The sequence below is a fragment of the Mya arenaria genome, chromosome 12 (assembly GCF_026914265.1).
Source record: "Mya arenaria isolate MELC-2E11 chromosome 12, ASM2691426v1".
Classification (NCBI taxonomy): Eukaryota; Metazoa; Mollusca; class Bivalvia; order Myida; family Myidae; genus Mya; species Mya arenaria.
Genome location: NC_069133.1, coordinates 10,636,897 through 10,657,703, shown reverse-complemented (window position 1 = coordinate 10,657,703; position 20,807 = coordinate 10,636,897). Strand labels below are relative to the sequence as shown.

Below are 20,807 nucleotides of genomic sequence, written 5' to 3'. Positions count from 1 at the left end.
GTTGTGTATGTTAATTTTCTTATCTTCAACACCAAGTCAGTTTGTTTCTGTATTAAGCCCAGTAGTGTATGATATATCAGTTTAAAAGTACATTGAATATATGATTAATCGATTCGGTGGTATATGAAGGATTTATTCTTATTTTTCGACCGCGATTTTGAAAATCCATGAAGCGCGCTAGCCCTTCCCGTAAAAAATGCGGCTGTTTATTTTTGTATTCCGATTTCACCTTTTGCAGAACTCCCTGGGTTAAGTCCTATCATATCATATCATATTTTTGGCGCTTTAAAAATAATACATGATACCTTAACACGATAGGATTTTGTTCAAAATCACCAATTGTCTGAAGCAATAACTGATACATAACTTTGTATCAGAAAGGTGAGTGTGTGTCGACATATTCCTGTCGTAGTAATAACGAATATAACGGAGTAGGGCGCTCGATTTCGAGAAATAAAATAAGTGCATTTTAAAAGCAAAATATATTTTTATTTCTCCAAGATGTGCACGGAATATTTATTAATTAACCCTTAATTCGCTGCCTCTTTTGTTGCTGCGATTGGTGTGATTAGGTCCCGAAAGTCAAACAGTGGTCTTGAAAAAGACAAATTGAACGAGTACAGTCAAGAAATATTTAAATGTTTAGGATCTAATGACACAATTCACTACAACAACAAAAATGATTTCAGGGTTTAAATAATAAGTTTTCCGTGCAAAGCATTTTTGTTAAGATGATTGAAGAATTTTACACATTTTTCTTCACGAATTTGAACGTATCTGCTCAATTATAGCCGTGAACACAACGGCTTGATTTTCCATCGTGATATATTACACTTATCGTGTGCGAACAATGACCGCTTAACTTATCAACAAATGATAAACAGAGATTGATGACAAAAGATAAAAAAGTTATTAAATCAAAATAATGAAATCAAGCGGTGAACTACCAGAACTTGACATGTGCTAATCCGACACTGTCTAGTAAAACTGACCTATAAAAGAGGCGTTTGGACATTTCGGATGAATATGTTTATCGTATAGAATCCCCCCCACACACACACACATGGATACTTAAAATATGGGGCGTGTCGTTTTTTTCTCATGGAAGGCCAGCATCTCCCGGTTACATGGCAAACAATTTCCTTTGCCAACACTTAAATATCGTGAATATAACCATGTAGGTAGTAATTTAATTTCTTTTCTAACAACACTTTTCAAGATAATTTATCTTCATCTGATAAATAGTTAACATATATATTGTCCGGAATCTTAGCGAAAGAATCAGATGCTGTTGCTTTCTTTGTGTGCGAGACCTGCCATTTTTATGACAGTTTGGGTTGCATGGTAACAATTTCTAAGGTATCTTTTTTGTATTGCTTTGCAAAAACTGAATTTTAAAGTTTTCTTTGAATAAATCAATATATATGTCTGTAAAACACAAAAACAAACTTTTACATATTTTACAGCATGATCCCTCAAATGAATTGAAATCAAGTGGTATATCTTAAGCCATATAATCGACTTCCCACATCAAAGAAACCCTTAACCATCATTGGCGAATCACCAGGAACTTACTATTGAAGGGCGGGCTCATACTCCAGCATGGCATCAATACAGACTGCATTTGTTTTACCTCAAACGACGATAACAAAACGACACTTTAAAGTACTGAAACTGACTGTTTGATGTTGTTGTTAGGGCGACACTACGTGACTGTTTATTCGATGCAAAATTGCAAAGATAAAGTATTTAACATTTTTTTTACTAAAATGGATTCGGGTCTGATTTATAATAAATAATGCAAGATCAAAACGTTAAATGTTAATGTTCTTTACGTAGAATTTTCATAGTATATCTACACATATACTCATTGCATATGATATACCAAAATAGTATGGGTTCACCAGACATCAAATATGCACATTATACGGGTATCGATTGCCTTAAATATCAATTGTTATAGCTTATTATCGAACGGTTTAATGCAATGAAGAAAGTACGTAAAACGACTTATCAGAGCTTACGAAACACTAATTGCGCAAAAGTTGCACTTCGGCCTCGATTGCGAATCGCTATTCGTATGCGTAGGTTAACTGACATTCACTGAACTCTTTGATTTTGGTTGTGTGCATTTCCTTACTGATTTTAAAATGCTGCGTAGATCACAAATTTTACATGTGCATCACATATATGGATGACGTAGTACTCAAAAAGTAGTCCACACGATATCTGAGTGTTCGGAATTTTAAGAATATAAATTTTAAAAATATACCAAGTTAAAATAAATGCGCTCGAACTTTGAGTGAGTGTATTGTAAGAGCGTGCTTTATATTAGTTCTCTGTTATAACTGTTCTGGATGCATTTTCTGTGATTTATACTATGTATTCCATTGGATTTCCTTTAATAAAATTTGAATGAAGTTATTCAATACTTTAATCAAAATATTACGCACGGTACATATTATATGACACGACTTTGTAAGCAATTCCGTTGTTTTATCAATATGGCGTTTACTTTTACTTTTATTTTCCTTTGTATCAGATTGGCCTTACGAACCGATATTTGTGTTTTCCTCCATATGAGCTCTGACCATAGGAGAGATGGACTCGAATATGTTCATGAACGAGTTGGGGTTCCAGCTGGAGAGATCAAGGGTCTGGGTGGAGTCGGACAACCGTTCCTTTAGCTGGTCGTACAGCTTGGTCAGAGGATCTGTAAATAAAAGAAGTAAAGAATTGATGATTGAATCCCCCGTATTTCGGCATAGTGATTAGAGAACATTTAATACTGTTTTAGCAGGTGACAGCGATCGCTGACTGTGTTGCACCTAACGTTTACAATATATCACATATAGTTGACCGTGCTGCACCTATAGTTGAGCGTGTTGCACTTAAAGTTGACCGTGTTGCACCTGAAGGTGACCGTGCTGCAACTATAGTTCATCGTGCTGCACCTATAGCTCACCGTGCTGCACCTATACTTGACCATGTTGCACCTATACTTGACCATGCTGCACCTATTGTTGTACCTATAGATGAAGGTATTGCACCTATAGTTGACGGTGTTGCACCTATAGATGACGGTGTTGCACCTAAATATGACGGTATTGCACCTATAGATGATGGTGTTGCACCTATAGTTGACGGTGTTGCACCTATAGATGATGATATTGTACCTATAGATGACGGTATTGTACCTATAGATGACGGTATTGTACCTATAGATGACGGTGTTGTACCTATAGATGACGGTGTTGCACCTATAGATGACGGTGTTGCACCTATAGTTGACGTTGTTGCACCTATAGATGACGGTATTGTACCTATTGATGACGGTATTGTACCTATAGATGACGGTGTTGTACCTATAGATGACGGTGTTGCACCTATAGATGACGGTGTTTCACCTATAGATGACGGTGTTGCACCTATATTTGACGGTGTTGCACCTATAGTTGACGGTGTTGCACCTATAGTTGACGGTGTTGCACCTATAGATGATGGTTTTGCACCTATAATTGACGGTGTTGCACCTCTAGTTGACGGTGTTGCACCTATAATTAACCCATCGTAGGTAATGTTGTACCTATAGATGACAGTGTTGTACCTTTCGTTGATGGTGTTGCACCTATAATTTTAAGACCAGTTTTGTTACGACATGAGGTGAATTACCCCTTACATACAACTTGTAGGCCTCCGACGACCACGTTCAGGCTACTTTAATATGTTCTACACCTACAACCCGCGTTATGTTATAACTACCACGACCTCAACCCGAGTTAATTGATAGCTACGGCACCGACAGCCCGAGTAATGTAATAGTTACTGAGCCTACAACCGGAGTTGTGTAAATAGCTACGGCATCCTCAACCCGGGTAATGTTATAACTGCCGCGACCTCAACCCGAGTTAAGTGATAGCTACGGCACCGACATCCCGAGTTATGTAATAGTCACTGAGCCTACAACCGGAGTTTTTTTAAAAAGCTACGTCACCAAAAACCCGCTTTAAGTTATAGCTACGGCACCCACAACCCGGGTTATGTAATAACAGCGGCACTCACAAACTTAGGTATGTAGTACTTACTGCGCCCACAACCAGAGAGTTATCTAATAGTAACTTTATTCAAAACCAAAGTTATTGAGATAAAACACGAGCGCTTAAGCCGTCTAAGAAATAGTAACTTCAACATCAATCCGAGTTCTTAAGATTTTACACCAGCGCTTAACCCGTCTAAGTAATAGTAACTTCAACATCAATCCGAGTTCTTAAGATTTTACACCAGCGCTTAACCCGTCTAAGTAATAGTAACTTCAACATCAATCCGAGTTCTTAAGATTTTACACCAGCGCTTAAGCTGTCTAAATAATAGTAACTTCAACATCAATCCGAGTTTTTAAGATTTTACACCAGCGCTAAAGCCGTCTAAGTAATAGTAACTTCAACATCAATCCGAGTTCTTAAGATTTTACACCAGCACTTAAGCCGTCTAAGTAATAGTAACTTCAACATCAATCCGTGTTCTTAAGATTTTACACCAGCGCTTAAGCCGTCTAAGTAATAGTAACTTCAACATCAATCCGAGTTCTTAAGATTTTACACCAGCGCTTAAGCCGTCTAAGTAATAGTAACTTCATCATCAATCCGAGTTTTTAAGATTTTATTCCAGCGCTTTAGTCATCTTTGTAATAGTTACTGAATGCAAAACCCGAGTTATTGATGGGAGGGGGTAAAAGAGGGAAGATTGGATAGGCAAAAAACCAACAAGAAAAGCAAGGACAGAAAAAGGAAGACAGGTGGAGAAGACGAAGAGAGAGAGGAGAGAGAACAAACGAGAGGGAGGATATAAGGCGGAGACGAGAGAAGTAGGATGGCGAGAGGGGGGGAGGGTAAAGGAGTTTTTTTAGCGAGAGTTTGGAAATAAGGAGAAAACAGAAACATATGGGGAAGTGTAGATGGATGATGCGGAGAGAAACAGAAAAAAGAGGTGAGTGATTAAAGTGATGGAGAGGGGATGGGAGGGGGAGTTGTGAATTTAGTATCTTTCAATCTCTACATATGAGATCATATATTTTTGGTCTTGGGTAAAATTACTTTTACATAGTCTTTTCTATGTATTGGCATTAGTTCGGACTTTAGGGGCAATATGCCACAATATGACCCAAGATTATTTGAAAAATCGAAATTCGTCTGATTGCTAAGAGAAGAATTTTTTTTGGAGTTTCGACACTCACTCAAGCAGATTTTGATATCTGCCTTGGGCGGCAGTGTTGATTGCTAGTCTTAATGCATGCCTAGATTGATGGAAATATGTACTAAACAACTCATGACTTTTCTTGGGCAGCCAAACTGATTGCCAGATTGATGAACTTAACAACACCAACTTTTATTATTTATGCATTTCTTGTAAAGCCAAGGTGATTGCTACAATAATGTTATTTTTTAACACCGACCTTTAACTTTTTCGATGCATGCTTTGGCCACGATTGCAAAATTTGTAATTTACCACACCGACCATTTGCATTTTGTATGCATATACAGCACCAACGTTACCTTTGACTTTTTGTATCATGCCTTGGGCAGTCAAGCTTATTGTTTGAAAAAAGTATTTTACCGACCTTTGACTTCTTGATGCAAGCCTTAACCAGCAAAGCTGTTAACCATACTAAGTACTTTACAACACCGACCTTTGCCTTATTTATGCAAGACTTGACCAGCAAAAATATTTGCCAGAAGTATTTTCTTTACAATACCTACCTTTGACTTCTTTGTGCATGCTTTAGGCAGCCAAGCTGATAACAAGAGTAAAAACTTTACAACACCGACCTATGACTTATGCATACTATGGGTAGCCGAACTGTTTGACATAATTATGATCATGATGAGTGTAAGCATGCCCAGGTGAATAGAGGCTCATGTTTGCTTGTTTTAAACGGAATACACCCTCGAACCGATCCTAATACTTACAGACGGTATTCACTTATGTAATGGATAAGAATGAATACGTTTTAATCCCCGCAGCCGAACTGAAGGTTCGGAAGGGGAATAGTGTTTTCGTGATGTCCGCCCTTCCGGCAAACCAAACGTTTCGGGCGGGGATACTGTTTTTCGCGTTGTCTGCCCGTCCGTCATTCCAACCTTCATTCATTCGTCCGTCAATCTGTCCGTCACATCCAGAACCATATCGTTCTAAGGCATTAGTTAGAATTATGTACCTTACATTAACGAACATTATCGTCCATATGTATGCCTTAGGAAGCAATACAAATAGCCAGAAGTATGTACTTTACAACAGCGACCCTTAACGTCTTGACGAATGGAAACAGTGTCCTGTAATTGAGGCTTATACTTGTTTGTGCTTGTTAAACGCCGTCAAAATAAACACAGCATGTAAAGACGGTACTCACCAGTGTTATGGTTACTAAATACTTTAAAAAATAAATACAAGAGGATGTCATGTCAGTTAGATATTTGCAGAGACAGTTGGAAATTTTGTAGAAAATCGTGAACTCCTTAGATGAATACCAAAAGATTAAATATACTTTGATCCTCATCTGTGAGCGACTAGCTGACTGGGCAATTTAAGCAACGAAAGGAGTTAAGGGTATAGTTTATCAAGCGCTTATGCTTCAAATCCATCGATACCTTATATTCTTATCTTTTTTCTTAAAGTTGTTTGTTTTATGCAAATAGTGTTTGCTATGAAAAATCATGCACCAGTTGGTTGTTAGAATTTTCACTATGTTTGTTTCGTTTGAAATGAACCCTGATTTATGATTTTCAATCGACAGTTTAAAAAACATATGTGCTAAGTTTTATAACAATTAATATAAATGAATTAATCCTGGCTATCATTATCCAATTAATATATATAGGAAATCACTACAACACATTATATTCTTTAAAAGCGTTTATATACGAGTATACATGTATTAATATATGGAATTCAAAAATATCTATATTGGTTTGTTATGCCACTCAAATGTGTACTGATCTTTGGATTTTACAAACAAATTAACAACATAAGTTCCAAGAAATATGAAAATACAAAGCTATATTGTTAGTAAAATTGTATTTCTTACAAAGTCGTGTCACAAATACATAACTTTTATATACTTTGATCCAAGTGTTTAAAGAAATAATTCAAAGAAAATATACCGGCAAAAATATAACACATTACATTAATAGCATGCAGATGCTTATTGACAACATTGATAAAAAAATGTTGATGTTATATTATGAAAGTATGACACATCCAAGCACAAATAACACGATCAGTACAACTTCTAAAACTCCTGTCATTCCCTCATCCTGAGAAATATGGAACAGAGAATTAATAATGCAATAAAATTTACAGGGACAAGCTCAGGAGTCCAACATTCAAAAAAAAAGCCCTGCACAAGGCAATGGCCAGTCATTAAATAACAACAGGAACAAAACTCAACCACTTCCGAACACAACCTAGCAAATCTAACCAATTGCAAAATGAATTCACTATAGGATGGGGCCTCGGAATATCGCCGTCCAAAGAAGGATAATTTACAATTTAAAAGTTAAAATCAACCCTCTTTTTATCAAGTTTGATGGTAAATTTGCCAAAAAAGTTGAAGATTTAAAAACTAATTATCTTGGTCAGACGTGTTTGATTTACTATGTTTTAATTCTGAAGGTTATATCTATTTGATATTTCCGTAAATGAGGGATTAACCATACTTCAAATGTTAACACTGTACCCAAAGTATTGTTAGATATCTCAGAGAGCACACGAACTCCAGACTAAGAGATGTTGAGCATATCACGCTCGTTACAATATAAAAAGGTCTGCAAGGTGCATACTTAGCATCCATAGGAGTTCATAGTGTTTGCCGATTAAACTCGTGTCAAAAGTTAATGAATGAAGTACACAATAAACACTTCACAAACATCAGAGCAAGTCCAGTAAATACATTCGTCTAATTATGCATTAGTGGGAAAATGTTGTTTTTATTTTTTACTGCTATTAATCTAATCAGTTCTAGCGTATGTTTTTGTTATTAGAGGTTTTAATTTCTTCTTAAGCGACAATTGAGGAATAGAGTTAAAAATGTTGAAAAGTCATACGGTTTTATTGTGGTGGTGACAAGAATTATTTATAGATCAGCATAGGTTTATTCCCGATTTAATTTCAGACTTTGTTATAATAGTTCTTAAGTTCTTGCGTTTTAATCTTAGCCTAAGATTGTCTTGACAGTTAACGACTGGACGAGGTTTCAGATTTAGAAGCATAAGAAAAATAAGAGCTGAAAAGATTAACTAGGGTCTTTGCTTGTTTTAAAAGAAACGGACGACAGAGAAGCTCCATTTACCTCCCCTGGGAGAAATAAGAACAACGCCATCGTCCATCATGTAACCAGAACAGATACAGAGGAGACTGGACTGGCGTATTTAACACAGGTACTTTGACTAGGACAATATGATAGTCTCTTACGGATGTATGTCAATGGCATGATATTTAGACCAAGGATTTGACATGAGAAAAAGTGGAAACAGGAGGTGTTGAATTACTAGGAAACGTTGGGCCATGATTTGATAGAATATTTTACAGGGAACATACAGAGGAGGAGTTACCAAATACTTAGAAATACATATTTGTGAATATTTGAACTATCAACCTTGATAAATATTGAGTTTATGAGTTGTTTTATTATTGAACATAAACATAATTTTGTCAATAAATTGAGCTAGCTAAAATACGGACGCGCCAAACTGGGATGAAAATACGGAAACAGTGTAACAAGAGACGTGCACCATAGGATCGATGTAACAAGGGACGTGCACCATATGAACGATGTAACAAGGGACGTGTACCATAGGAACGATGTAACAAGGGACGCGCACCATATGATCGATGTAACAAGGGACGTGCACCATAGGAACGATGCAACAAGAGACGCACACCATATGATCGATGTAACAAGGGACGTGCACCATAGGAACGATGTAACAAGGGACATGTACCATAGGAACGATGTAACAAAGGACGTGCACCATATGATCGATGTAGCAAGGGACGTGCACCATAGGAACTATGTAACAAGGGACGTGCACCATATGAACGATGTAACAAGGGACGTGCACCATATGAATGATGTAACAAGGGACGTACATCATATGATCGATGTAACAAGGGACGTGCACTATATGAACGATGTAACAAGGGACGTGCACAATAGGAACGATTTAACAAGGGACAGTTTAAACTAAAGTTGTCAAAGTTGTCAAGCATTTTGTATTTATGAAGTCTATAACATGGTGTAGCAATCTCAATCTTTCAGCTGCCCTGATCAAAATCAATCACGTTGCATCGAACCGGTTTGATATGGATCAGCGGCAAACCTCCACATAATACAGGCTACTGAGTATACCATTTATGCAGGAAAGTGTATTTGGAGTCAGGTGGAAGCCGGGTACAAGTGATATTCCCGCCTGAAAACTCTAGGAGGTGAACGAGCCTGTGTTAAAATACAAGATGAACAATTGGGTTTTAACATTTTATTGTGTTACAGATCCATGTTGGATTTGGGTAAACTAGGTTAGAAACCTTCATTCGTTTAGTTTTTATAGTTTACTCTTACAATGAAATCGCCTCAATATGAAGTGATTATTTAATGATAGGTATATTATATTGGCTGGTAAGTTTCAATGTGGTATATACAAATACCTTTAACGACCATTATTTTATATAACAAACCTTGGATCATCTATCTTCACATTAGACTTGATGAAGGCAAGAAGATGGTCCAGGAAGTTCCAACAAACATTTGGCCTCCATGGATCAGGTATATCCTGAAATACAACTTATATTATAACCTACATTTCAAACTCATGAAAACGTCTATCGGTCTTCAATAAATGCTACAAGTTGCTTCTTATCAACTTGACGTCATAAATTGGTTCGCCAGCCATTAAATGCACGATGTTCAAGGCCTTACAACCCCGCCGTTTCAAGTGGCCTACGACATAGCTAGGATAATGCAAATGAAAGACTACCGTTCTCAGACTATATTAAAAGAACATCAATTATCTTTTTAAATGTTGATAGGAGACGATTTTTACACAGTGAATTGAAAAGTAGGAGTGTAAATTCGGGCCTCTTTGGTACTCTTTCGTTTGTGTTGGAATGAACCTTACATCCTATCTAATTTCGGCTGATTTTCGACAAAATCAAAACGCATGCTTTATCTTAGAGAATGCATCCTTGTTATGACTTATTTTTATCAGTATATAAAATGATTTTATGCAATTCCAAACGTACCAGTAACTTCATAAGTGGAACACTACCTTTAGGCTATTGTGATCGTGGTCACAAAATATGTAAAGCCACATCGGATATTAAGCCTGTCTTGATCACTCTTTCTGTTTTTATGGCCAGAACTATGAGCCCATTTTTCGTCCGAAATAGTTGTTTTCAGTATAAATGATTTTCAAATATCATTTCAGCCCATACAATAAGTCATACTCCTGTGCAAACAATCGGTCGAATTGCTTCGCTTTGCCGGGTATAGCGTGAAATATATTTTATCGTTGTTTTTCCTGAAATTAACAGAAACCTCAAATGTTATTTTATCATTCCCGATCCGTTTGTTGATTAACGGAACTCGCTCGGTTAATTCAAAGGACGATCACATGTAATATTATGGATGTTTGTGATTTGATCGATAAACGTCAAACAAACTATTTATTTACTTAAGCCTTATCGCGAATACATTTTCAAAAATATGAAATTTAGTCATGTTTTGTTCTGCAAAGTCAAAGTGCCATTCATGGCCAGTAACATCCATATTATAAACAAAAGACTGTCTAGAGCCTCTACTAGAGGTTCCTTTGTGCGTTGGTTTATTTGTTTGTAATTGAGCTGCATTTTGTGGGCTTAGTTGAAGATGGTTGTAACTCAGTTCGGACATATAAGATGTGTATTTTTTATCATTAATCATCACCCCACAAGGACAGTAAACAGATTTTATCGAAGATTCAACACCGTACTTACTATTCCACAAAAGATTAATTAAAACTACATTACAACCACCATTGGTTTTTTAAATTATAAAGTTTCAGTCTGTTGTTAAGGGTCCAGTATTATAAGGTTATATATCGAAAACAATAATTGAGTGTGAAATGCGAACATAATGATTGTTTCAATGGCAAAACGTTGCAAATTAGAGCTCTAGTTTTAAAGTTTATTTAAAAATGTGACGCAAAATAATCGGCAAACGTTATTAACGCTATTGAAAATTGAATAATTTAAGGCTTCATTTTGCAAGTTCTGTTGAAATAAGACAGTTGCTTTTAAAAATAAATAATTTCAACAATATTTAAAAACATCAAACATTTTAACATCATATATAAATGAGCTCCTTTAAAAGATATAAACTCTATCTTACTTAGTTTAAGACAAACACATTAATGAATGCTCACAAGGCTCGCACACATTTCGTATGGCATTCTCAGCAACATTTGTTGAATACATGTTTAAACGCATTAATTTTGTTTTTAAATAAGCGAAATGCCTTACTCCGGCCATCGTTGGTAAATGTTGAGTTTTGTATGTTTGTAGCTTGGTAACAATTCCAGCATCGTTTCGCAGCCCACAAACAATTTCGGGAACATCCGCAAGAACACTCTGTGTCCACCACTTTAGAAGCTTGAACCTGTTTATGATAAAATGGTAGCTAAAGAGACAGAGAGGGACTCAACAGAACACTCTGTGTATACCACTTAAGGAGCTTGAACATGTAAATAATACAATGGAAGCCACAGAGACGGACTCACAAGAACACTCTTTGTTTACCACCTCAGGAGCTTGTACCTGTAAATAATACTATGTAAACCACAGAGGCGGACTCACAGGAATACTCTGTGTCCACCCCTTCAGAAGTTTGAACCTGTATATGATACAATGGGAGCTCAAGCGGCGGACTCACAGGAACACTATGTGTCCTCCACTTCAGGAGCTTGTACCTGTTTATGATATAATGTAAACTACAGCGGCGGAATCACAGGAACACTCTGTGTCCTCCACTTCAGGAGCTTGTACCTGTTTATGATATAATGGGAGCTACAGAGGCGGACTTACAGGAACACTCTGTGTCCACCACTTCAGGAGCTTGTACCTGTTTATGATATGATGGAAACTACAGCGGCGGACTCACAGGAACACTCTGTGTCCACCACTTCACGAGCTTGTACCAGTAGATAATACTATGGAGACAACAGAGGCGGACTCACAGGAACACTCTGTGTCCTCCACTTCAGGAGGTTGTACCTGTTTATGATATGATGAAAACTACAGAGGCGGACTCACAGGAACACTCTGTGTCCACCACTTCACGAGCTTGTACCAGTAGATAATACTATGGAGACAACAGAGGCATATCATAGGAACACTATGTGTCCACCACTCCAGGAGCTTGTACCAGTAGATAATACTATGGAAACTACAGAGGCAGACTCACAAGAATTCTTTGTGTCCACCACTCAAGAAGCTCGTACATGTATATAATACAATGGAAAATACAGAGGTGGACTCACAGGAACACTCTGTGTCTACCACGTAATGAGCTTGTACCTGTAAATAATACAATGGAAACTACAGGGGCGAACTTACAGGAAAACTCTGTGTCAATCACTTCAGGAACTTGTACCTGAAAATAATACTATGTAACTACAGAGGCGGACTCACAAGAAATCTTTGTGTCCGCCACTTTAGGAGCTCGTACATGTATATAATACAATATAAAATACAGAGGCGGAATCACAGGAATACTCTGTGTCCAACACTTCAGGAGCTTGTACCTGTTGATGATATAATGGAGACAACAGAGGCGGAATCACAGGAACACTCTGTGTCAACCACTTCAGAAGTTTGAACCTGTATGTGATGCAATGGGAGCTACAGAGGCGGACTCACAGGAACACTCTGTGTCCACAGGAGCTTGTACCTGTAAACAATACAATGGGATTTACAGAGACTGACTCACGGGAGCATCCTGGGTCCACCACTTCAGTAGCTTGTACCTGTCCATAACACAATGGAATATACAAAGAGTGACTCACAGAAACACTCTGTGTCCACCACTTCAGGAGCTTGTACCTGTAAATAATACTATGCAAGCTACAGAGACGGACTCACAAGAACATAATGTGTCCACCACTTCAGTAGCTTGTACCTGTAAATAATATTATGGACAAAAAACAAATTCGGACTCACAAGAAGACACTGTGTCCATACCCCTTAAGAAGCTTGTACCTGTTAATAATAATATGGAAAAAACAAATTCGGACTCACAAGAAGACACTGTGTCAACCCCTTTAGAAGCTTAAACCTGTAATCGATAAAATGGAAACTACAGAGAAGAACATCCTGTGTCCACACTTCAGGAGCTTGTATGATTGACTTACCCACATGAACATTCTGTGGCTTCCAGTTCTGGACTTTGTACATGTAACTTATACATTGAAAACGAGCTAAACGATGAAAGTCTACTTCTAGAATTAGCATTGTCAAAGTCCATCATGCAGAAAACGTGACACGGAACGCTATACTCTCGAAAATAATGTACACTGTGTGTGTCTAGAAATCCGCTAGCAAATATCCGGACCGAACTACTGCGACGATACTCAGTAGTGAAATTGACATCAATGAAATTGTGAAAATAAATTAAATGGACATTGCTCACTTAGGAAGCGAGCATTTTATATCTTGGTCCAACATAGGCACTTACTATAACTGAGAAATTGACCAGTCGCCAATTGTGAAACAAACAATCATCTTACAAATTCTAGCATAATACTTTGTTACAAAATAATTCCACAGGGTTGCATTATCCAATGGATTAACCGAAAAGCTTTATCAAATGATCACGGCATCTTGCATTATCTGCTTTGAGAACTGATCAATTCTTGACATCCGCATATCGCTTAATGCGGTGCTAGCGGCGTTGACGATGTCGTCAATGAAACTTTTCAATAAAACCATGAATATTGTCACAAAAAGAGGGTTGTTTAATGTTAGACTTGTATTTAAAACTATGTGCAGAAAGACAAACAAAACATTACAAATAAGTTGAAGATAATATATAAGATTCTAACAGTCAAAAAAGCTGTTTCTGTCGCACCTTTTAAAACTGCCTCTCTGCAGTGAGGAATGTGAGGTGGTTTTGAACTCAACATAATGTTCACCCATAGACCCGTCTGGATTTACCGGTACAGCATCGACCTCGCCACAGTATACTGAAAAGATATAGTGGATTCATCGACAAATAGCCAAAATTTATTTCAGATTAAAAAAAGCGTATATTCGAATAGGGAACAGCCAATGATTATCTAAATATCATTAGACCTATTCCTATAATATGTTTGTGTATGATGTTACGGGACTTTTAAGTTGCACACTTTTTATATTCCAATGTACAGTTATTGTTACTGAACTCAACCAAGTACGATTTATAATTCTAAAAATTACATGTTTGATGTGCAGAAATATGTTTACGGAATCAAATTATCGTACGGTCAAAATATATAAAATTACCTAGTGTGTGGGCGCCGACCTGGGATTTCACAACAGTATAGAAGGCTTCACAGTTGTTATATTGCAGGTCTGGATTTGGAACGGAATCTTTGGAACCTGCATTACGTTTAAATTAAGTATGTGAATACATGTGTATTGTACTTAAACATCAGGGTCCGTTTTGTTAAAGGATGCTAGGCGTTATTTCAATACCATTAATAAGTTTCACAATTGGCAACACTCTGATTGTTTTGCTTCCTACATTCTGTGCTCATTTTGAATACTGTTTAAAATCAATTCACACAAAAATGTTGTGAAATATAATATATTTTGTGGAACAGGTTTTCAGAGAACCAGCCATTTATATCCAAAACAAAATGTTCTACCAATTGCTTATAATGTTGTTTTTACTTGATAGGATATAATAAATGTGAGTGCTGAACTTTGTCTAAGACGTCTACACAATTGGTCGAACTTTGCCCTACTTGCGGTAAGATACTGCTCGAATTTGAAGCCCCACGCACACATCTCTTCGTCCTTCCCTCCCATCATTTGTTGTTTTAGTTCCAGTTTCTGGTTGGTGTGATAGTCACACAGGTAGTATGTGCCATTATGAAGAGTCACTGCGAACTTCCAGTCCTCTTTTCTCGTATACAGCGTAGACAGTAACCTTTTTAACAAACTCCTGTCGCATATGAAGTCGATTTGGGTAATTCTGTAATTTATTAATTCAAAACGAATACAAATAAATAACAAATAACAATCAATGCGAAATTACATCTACTCAACGACTCCAACATAACCGCTAAACATCTAGATATAAATATTCTCATTATCTCAAGTGAGCTCGCCTACGCTCTGCGAGTAGTTAATAATAAGTTATTCATATATCTCCATGCATTGTTCGTAAGAACAAATTGACCATGTTCCACTCACCTATATGTTTATGAGTTCCTGTTTCTGAAAAACCTCAACCACTCACCTCTGCTCATGTATTCGTATCCATTTCAGAATGTGGTCGAGCTGTTCGTTCTTATATTCATCTCTTTTCACCATTCCCTCATATCCTTTTGTCAGATCAAATCTAACATTGTTATAATTTGACGGTTTAATAAAATATTTCCGCTGGCGGGTATCATCTTGAAATTCCCTGGTAATATCTAATGAGAAGCACCCAATCTCTCCATGGTGTTTAAAACCTGAGTTTGGGCCGTCAAATCGTCTAATGTCGGTGTTTAATCTCGCCATTTTCTGACTGAATGATTAGCTAATGTACGATTTATTGAGTCTCTTGAAATTTCTGAAAATAGCTTTTTATAGAAATATTGATTGGCACATTTTATAGTCCAATATTTTATTACTTTGTATTCATTCCGATAACGTAGATCGTATTACGTGTATGGACAAGAACAATACTCGTAAGGTACACGCATATTGATACATACGTAGTCTTTAAAGCGCACACAAATGTAAAAGCTGTTAAATACTTAATGTTAATCTTGATATCGCTCGTATACATATTACACTATTGTCGTGTTCCTTTTATCTTCAGTATAAATTTAACGCGGGCTTAGTACAGAGCGGTTGTAACTCAATTAAGTAATGTAATGCCTTACAACAGTCATGCGTCAAGTCTTCAGTCTTATTTTGTTAAGAGAAAAAAACAGTTTCACAAGATTTAAAATTCTCAAGGACGATACCATCTGTGGAAGAAAACCATGTTCATAGCAATGCTCAGGTGAAAATCATACGCCGGTATTAGCTCATTTTAAAGGCCTAGTTTAAGGAATGTTTGGCAAGATAATCCCCTGCTGGGCATCTCCTGCTTATTGCACTGGTATCACAGTAGGGGCCAATTTCCCTCATGTAATCGTGTATTGGCTCAAGGCCATTTAGGGTCCATTTTTATAATAAAACATCCCAATCTGCACAGCAGGATACTCAGATTGGAGATCTAATAAGACAATGAGGCAATAAGATTAGGATCAGAGGTTGTGTACAAATACACAGTTTGGGTGGGTCACTTATAGAACGCTTAAACTAGGCCTTTAAGGACGCCGGTGACCTCATGTCGTTTTGGTTTCATTTGCAAGGGTTTTGCTTGCTGATAACTTATATCAAAAACTACATCATAAATAATGTAACAGTCAAATCCCGTTCGCCCGAACTCTCAGGGACCTGCGAAAAAACCTCGAGTGTCGGTATAAAGAAATCAGTCCTTTACATCTAGTTCTAGCCAACAAGGAATTCGAGCAAAGTGAATTCGAGCAAACGGGTTTCGACTGTATTACAATTCATAGGTATGCTCTTTATTTCAACGACAAGAGTTAGTTGGCCATTTTAAATCCCAAAAAAGCATTTCCTGTGTAATGTTTATATTTGCTATTGTAGCTCAGGTTATATTTATGATGTTATAAGGGAGACAACTATTGAACTTATTTTTGTGTTTGTGATTTGTTGATTGCTTCCCTTTGGATCATTTTATGTATATTGTCATGTCAGAGCAATATTCACTCAGCTTGGTCACATGACATAAGCCCACTTTGTTTGAAGTGTCCATCTTGGGAATTTTAAAAGAAATTGATGTTTTAAACCATTTTGAGAAGACAGTATGGTCTGTATTCCATTGCATTTGTTGTTTTATGTAATTGACTAGGATGTGCAATGCATTTGGATTGGAATGTTGACTTTGGGTTGAATTTCATTGTTTGTGTAATATATTTCCGTGGCTATGGATTTTGTGTTGAGTTTCCAAGATAGAAGTCCCTACTAACTGTCTGTATATTTATGTATGCATTGGTGACTTTGGTTTTCAGTAGTTAACCTGTTCATATGCAGTCACTGATAGAGTTGGAACGACAGCAGAAAGTTAACCGTTCTATCCCACAGATTTGGTATGTAATATGTGATGTATTGTGCTGTTATATATGTGATATATTGTTGTAATTGTTATATGTGTCATGTTGATTACTATGTCTATGTATGTGTTATCTTTTGAAGTGCCGCTAGACATATTTAGTAATAGACGTTTATATATATATATATATAATGGGCATGTAACTATATGAAACTATTGTTTATTATTATATATAGAGATGACGTTTATGCATTATATTTAGTCCTGTTTAACCTTTCTATTTCCAGGACGCTTGATTCTACCTACGTTGATATTATCATCATCAGTGTATATACTATTATGGATATTGATAAATACTGCTAGAAATGGTGCAATAAAGTGATTTAAGTGAAATCAGATCTTCTTGGACACTTTCCCTTAATTATATACATTTTGATTAAGGGTGAAACCATAAGGAATTACACTATGCCTGTCCATTAGACCCTTTCGAAGCCAATTTCGATACCAAAATAATTCAGGTATTTGTTTATATGACTCACTAAAGGCGTCCCCGAAGAAATGCATGTTTTAATTGTTAATTCTAAACAAAAACTATTGCTGTATCGACCATGGCTTCATGTTCACATCCTACTTAAAATGATCCGTATAATGTATAGCTTACAGCATTTATAACAAATATATGCGCGGGTTCTTGAGCCTACTTTTTTGCGCGACCACAAAAAGGTCGTAGGTTCGAGCCCGAACACGATAAAAGTAGTCTAGTGGTAGAGGTGTCCGCCTTTCACAAAACAATAGAGCCCGAACAGGATATAAGTAGTCTAGTATGTAGGTGACCGCCTTTCACAAAAAGGTCGTAGGTTCGATCCCAAACATAATGAAAATAGTCTGGTGGTATAGGTGTTCGCCTTTCACAAAAAAAAGGTCGTAGCTTCGAACCAGAACAGGATAAAGTAGTCTTGTGGTATAGGTGTCCGCCTATCGCAAATGTGTATTACGCTGTTGAAACTTTAAAATATATGAGTTTTAATGACAGGAGGTCCCAATGTGGCAAAAGGTTTCGTTGAGGTTGAGACACGACACCAGAACTGGCACAATCCAATCGCATCACTATTACAGAATGAAAGAAGATGTTACGTTGAAAATAGTTCGGAATTTGGGTGATAATGCCGCATTGAAAAAAAAACAACAGGATAATTGGAATATCTTGAATATGCATCAACTTGTTAAGGAGTTTTGTCACATGGAGAAGACATGTCGAGAACGACAACCATAGAACTGATTTTGCTCTCAGCCTTTTTTTTTTTCGTAACCAAATCTACTTCGGCAACATACGTGGATTAACCCCACTTTTAATCTGATTTTCTATTCACGAAAATTGTAGTGTTCTGACCGTCGAATAATGTATGGCTAGATCAGAAAATCCTCCTATATCAAATTCATTGCAATTTATTATTTATGTACTTTACAACACCGACATTGAACGTCGTGAGCTATGCCTTGACCAGTCAAGCTGATTGCCATAAACATGTACTTTACAACACCGACCATTGACTTATCCATGTATGCTTTGGTCAGCAAAGCTAATTGCAAAAATATGTACTTTAACACACCGACCTTCAACTGTTTGATGCATGTCTTGGGCAGTCAAGCTGATTCCCTTATCTATAGGCGTTCTAATACAGACCCTTAACGTTTTGATGCACGTATTAAGCTATGAAAATGATTGCCATACATATGAACCTCACATCTCCCACATTGGACTTCTTGATGTTGACACTGGGCGAGAATGCTAGTTGTCATGTCCATGTTCTTTACAACACCGACCTGTGACTAATTGGTGTACGTATTGAGCAGCAAAATAGGTTGCTGTACTTTCATACTCTACAACACCAACCTTTTACTTCTTCATGTATGCTTTGAGCAGCAAAGCTGGGGTCATCCCACATCCGACCTCTTATTTCTTGTTGTATGCATTTAGCACAAATGCTTATATCCAGAAGTATGAACTTTACAACACCGACCTTAAACTCCACAATGTACATGATAAATGATGGCACATCACCGGGTTGTTGGGCGGAAGACACTATTATTGGCAAAAAGCTGGATGATGTTAGTGAGTTAGATATTTGCAGCGGAAGATCAAAGTTTGTAGAAAATAGTTAATTGTTTACTACAGTGTCAAATGCCACAATACTATAAATTCCCTTCGATAGAAATTCTCTCTTTTAAATTCGTTTATCGAAATCGTTAATCATTTCATACATTTGGAAGGGATGTTTTCTGATATGTTAAGGTGTGAATCCCCAAAACATCTAAATGATTGAATTTATAAAATTGTTTGTGTTGTGCCTATCCATCGCACACAAATTGCAGTATAACAATGACGGATCTCGCCATATCAATTAAACATACATATGTAATTATAACTGTCTAATTGATAGATTTATCATAAAAAATTCATGTGAAAATAATAATAAATAATAAATATTTTTCCTTCTTTTCCTTGTTTATAGACAGTAAACACCGAATGAAATAGGATGTTTCATCAGGCAAATAAACATATTGAGCAAAATGGTTATTGCAAAAATACTTACATATATGCAACCTCAATTATTTTTGTAAGTTGACTTGTCATATATAAAGCATCTTTTTATTTTCATGTCAAAAAAAGTGTTCAGACGGAAAAATATGACGTTTTTTTCCTCGCAACCTTTCGTATTGCGCTATGTTTTGATCATAAAAGCATGCAAAAGAAATACTGCTCGAGTGTTGCCCAAACTTTTGTATAAATTGTAAGGTCTTACATATAAATGGGATTTTGAATGTGAGCGGATAATTCTGAATTTGGCTGACTTTTCTCCATTGACCATATTAATAATGCGTATGGCATGTTAATGTGTTATCATCATTGAAATAATTTCGGAAAAATTAAAATTAATAAAATCGTTGTATACGAATAAGTTAAAAAAAATACTTGTGAATCTCTTAGCCGAAGTATGGGGCGACCTTACACCATCTATCAATATTATTCCTTGTTCGTTTACAGATCTCTGACAAAGCTGAGTAATGGACTTAAGAGACGGCTGTCCGACCCCTCCCTTAAATTGTACACGAACCTGTTCATAAACAGTCCATCTCTCCTATGGTCCACGTCCACGCCTGATTTGGTGTTTGAGTGGCCTCTTGCATTGCGAATGAAGTCTAAACTATTGTATCAGTTGATATTCAGACTATTCAGACGTTGTTTGTTTCGTTTGCAATGAAACCTGATTTATGATATTCAACCGATATAAGAATAATACTATTAGTAATTTATCTTTACCCATTGTTGTCGGCACATTACTTAACATTCATTAGACACAGCGGTATAGTACATAATTAATGATATTGTGTTTCAAAACTTACA

At 36.7% G+C, this 20,807-nt stretch overlaps 1 protein-coding gene across 2 annotated transcripts; it reads right to left on the bottom strand.

Annotated features, from left to right (window-relative positions):
• Positions 1-6,912: 6,912 nt before the first annotated feature.
• LOC128211033 (decapping and exoribonuclease protein-like) lies at positions 6,913-15,975 on the bottom strand. Of its 2 annotated transcripts, XM_052915419.1 has the most exons (7): positions 15,527-15,974; positions 15,030-15,259; positions 14,566-14,661; positions 14,153-14,267; positions 11,551-11,686; positions 9,730-9,824; positions 6,913-9,490 (listed from the first exon to the last, which is right to left on the bottom strand). In XM_052915419.1, exons 1-7 carry the CDS (start codon positions 15,790-15,792, stop codon positions 9,391-9,393), a joined length of 1,038 nt encoding a protein of 345 aa, XP_052771379.1. In that variant the 5' UTR covers positions 15,793-15,974; the 3' UTR covers positions 6,913-9,390. The 2 variants fall into 2 exon arrangements, with proteins under 2 accessions (XP_052771379.1, XP_052771380.1); XM_052915420.1 differs by lacking the exons at positions 6,913-9,490; positions 9,730-9,824 and adding an exon at positions 10,436-10,571 and having other exon boundaries at positions 15,527-15,975.
• Positions 15,976-20,807: the final 4,832 nt, after the last annotated feature.

Bases quoted from the DNA above. Each gene is read 5' to 3' on its own strand.
- LOC128211033 (XM_052915419.1), bottom strand. From the start codon at position 15,792: ATGGCGAGATTAAACACCGACATTAGACGATTTGACGGCCCAAACTCA. The intron at 15,260-15,526 runs GTGAGTGGTTGA...AATAAATTACAG, and splicing joins ATACGAATACATGAGCAGAG to AATTACCCAAATCGACTTCA. The intron at 14,662-15,029 runs GTAGGGCAAAGT...AACGTAATGCAG, and splicing joins CGAGCAGTATCTTACCGCAA to GTTCCAAAGATTCCGTTCCA.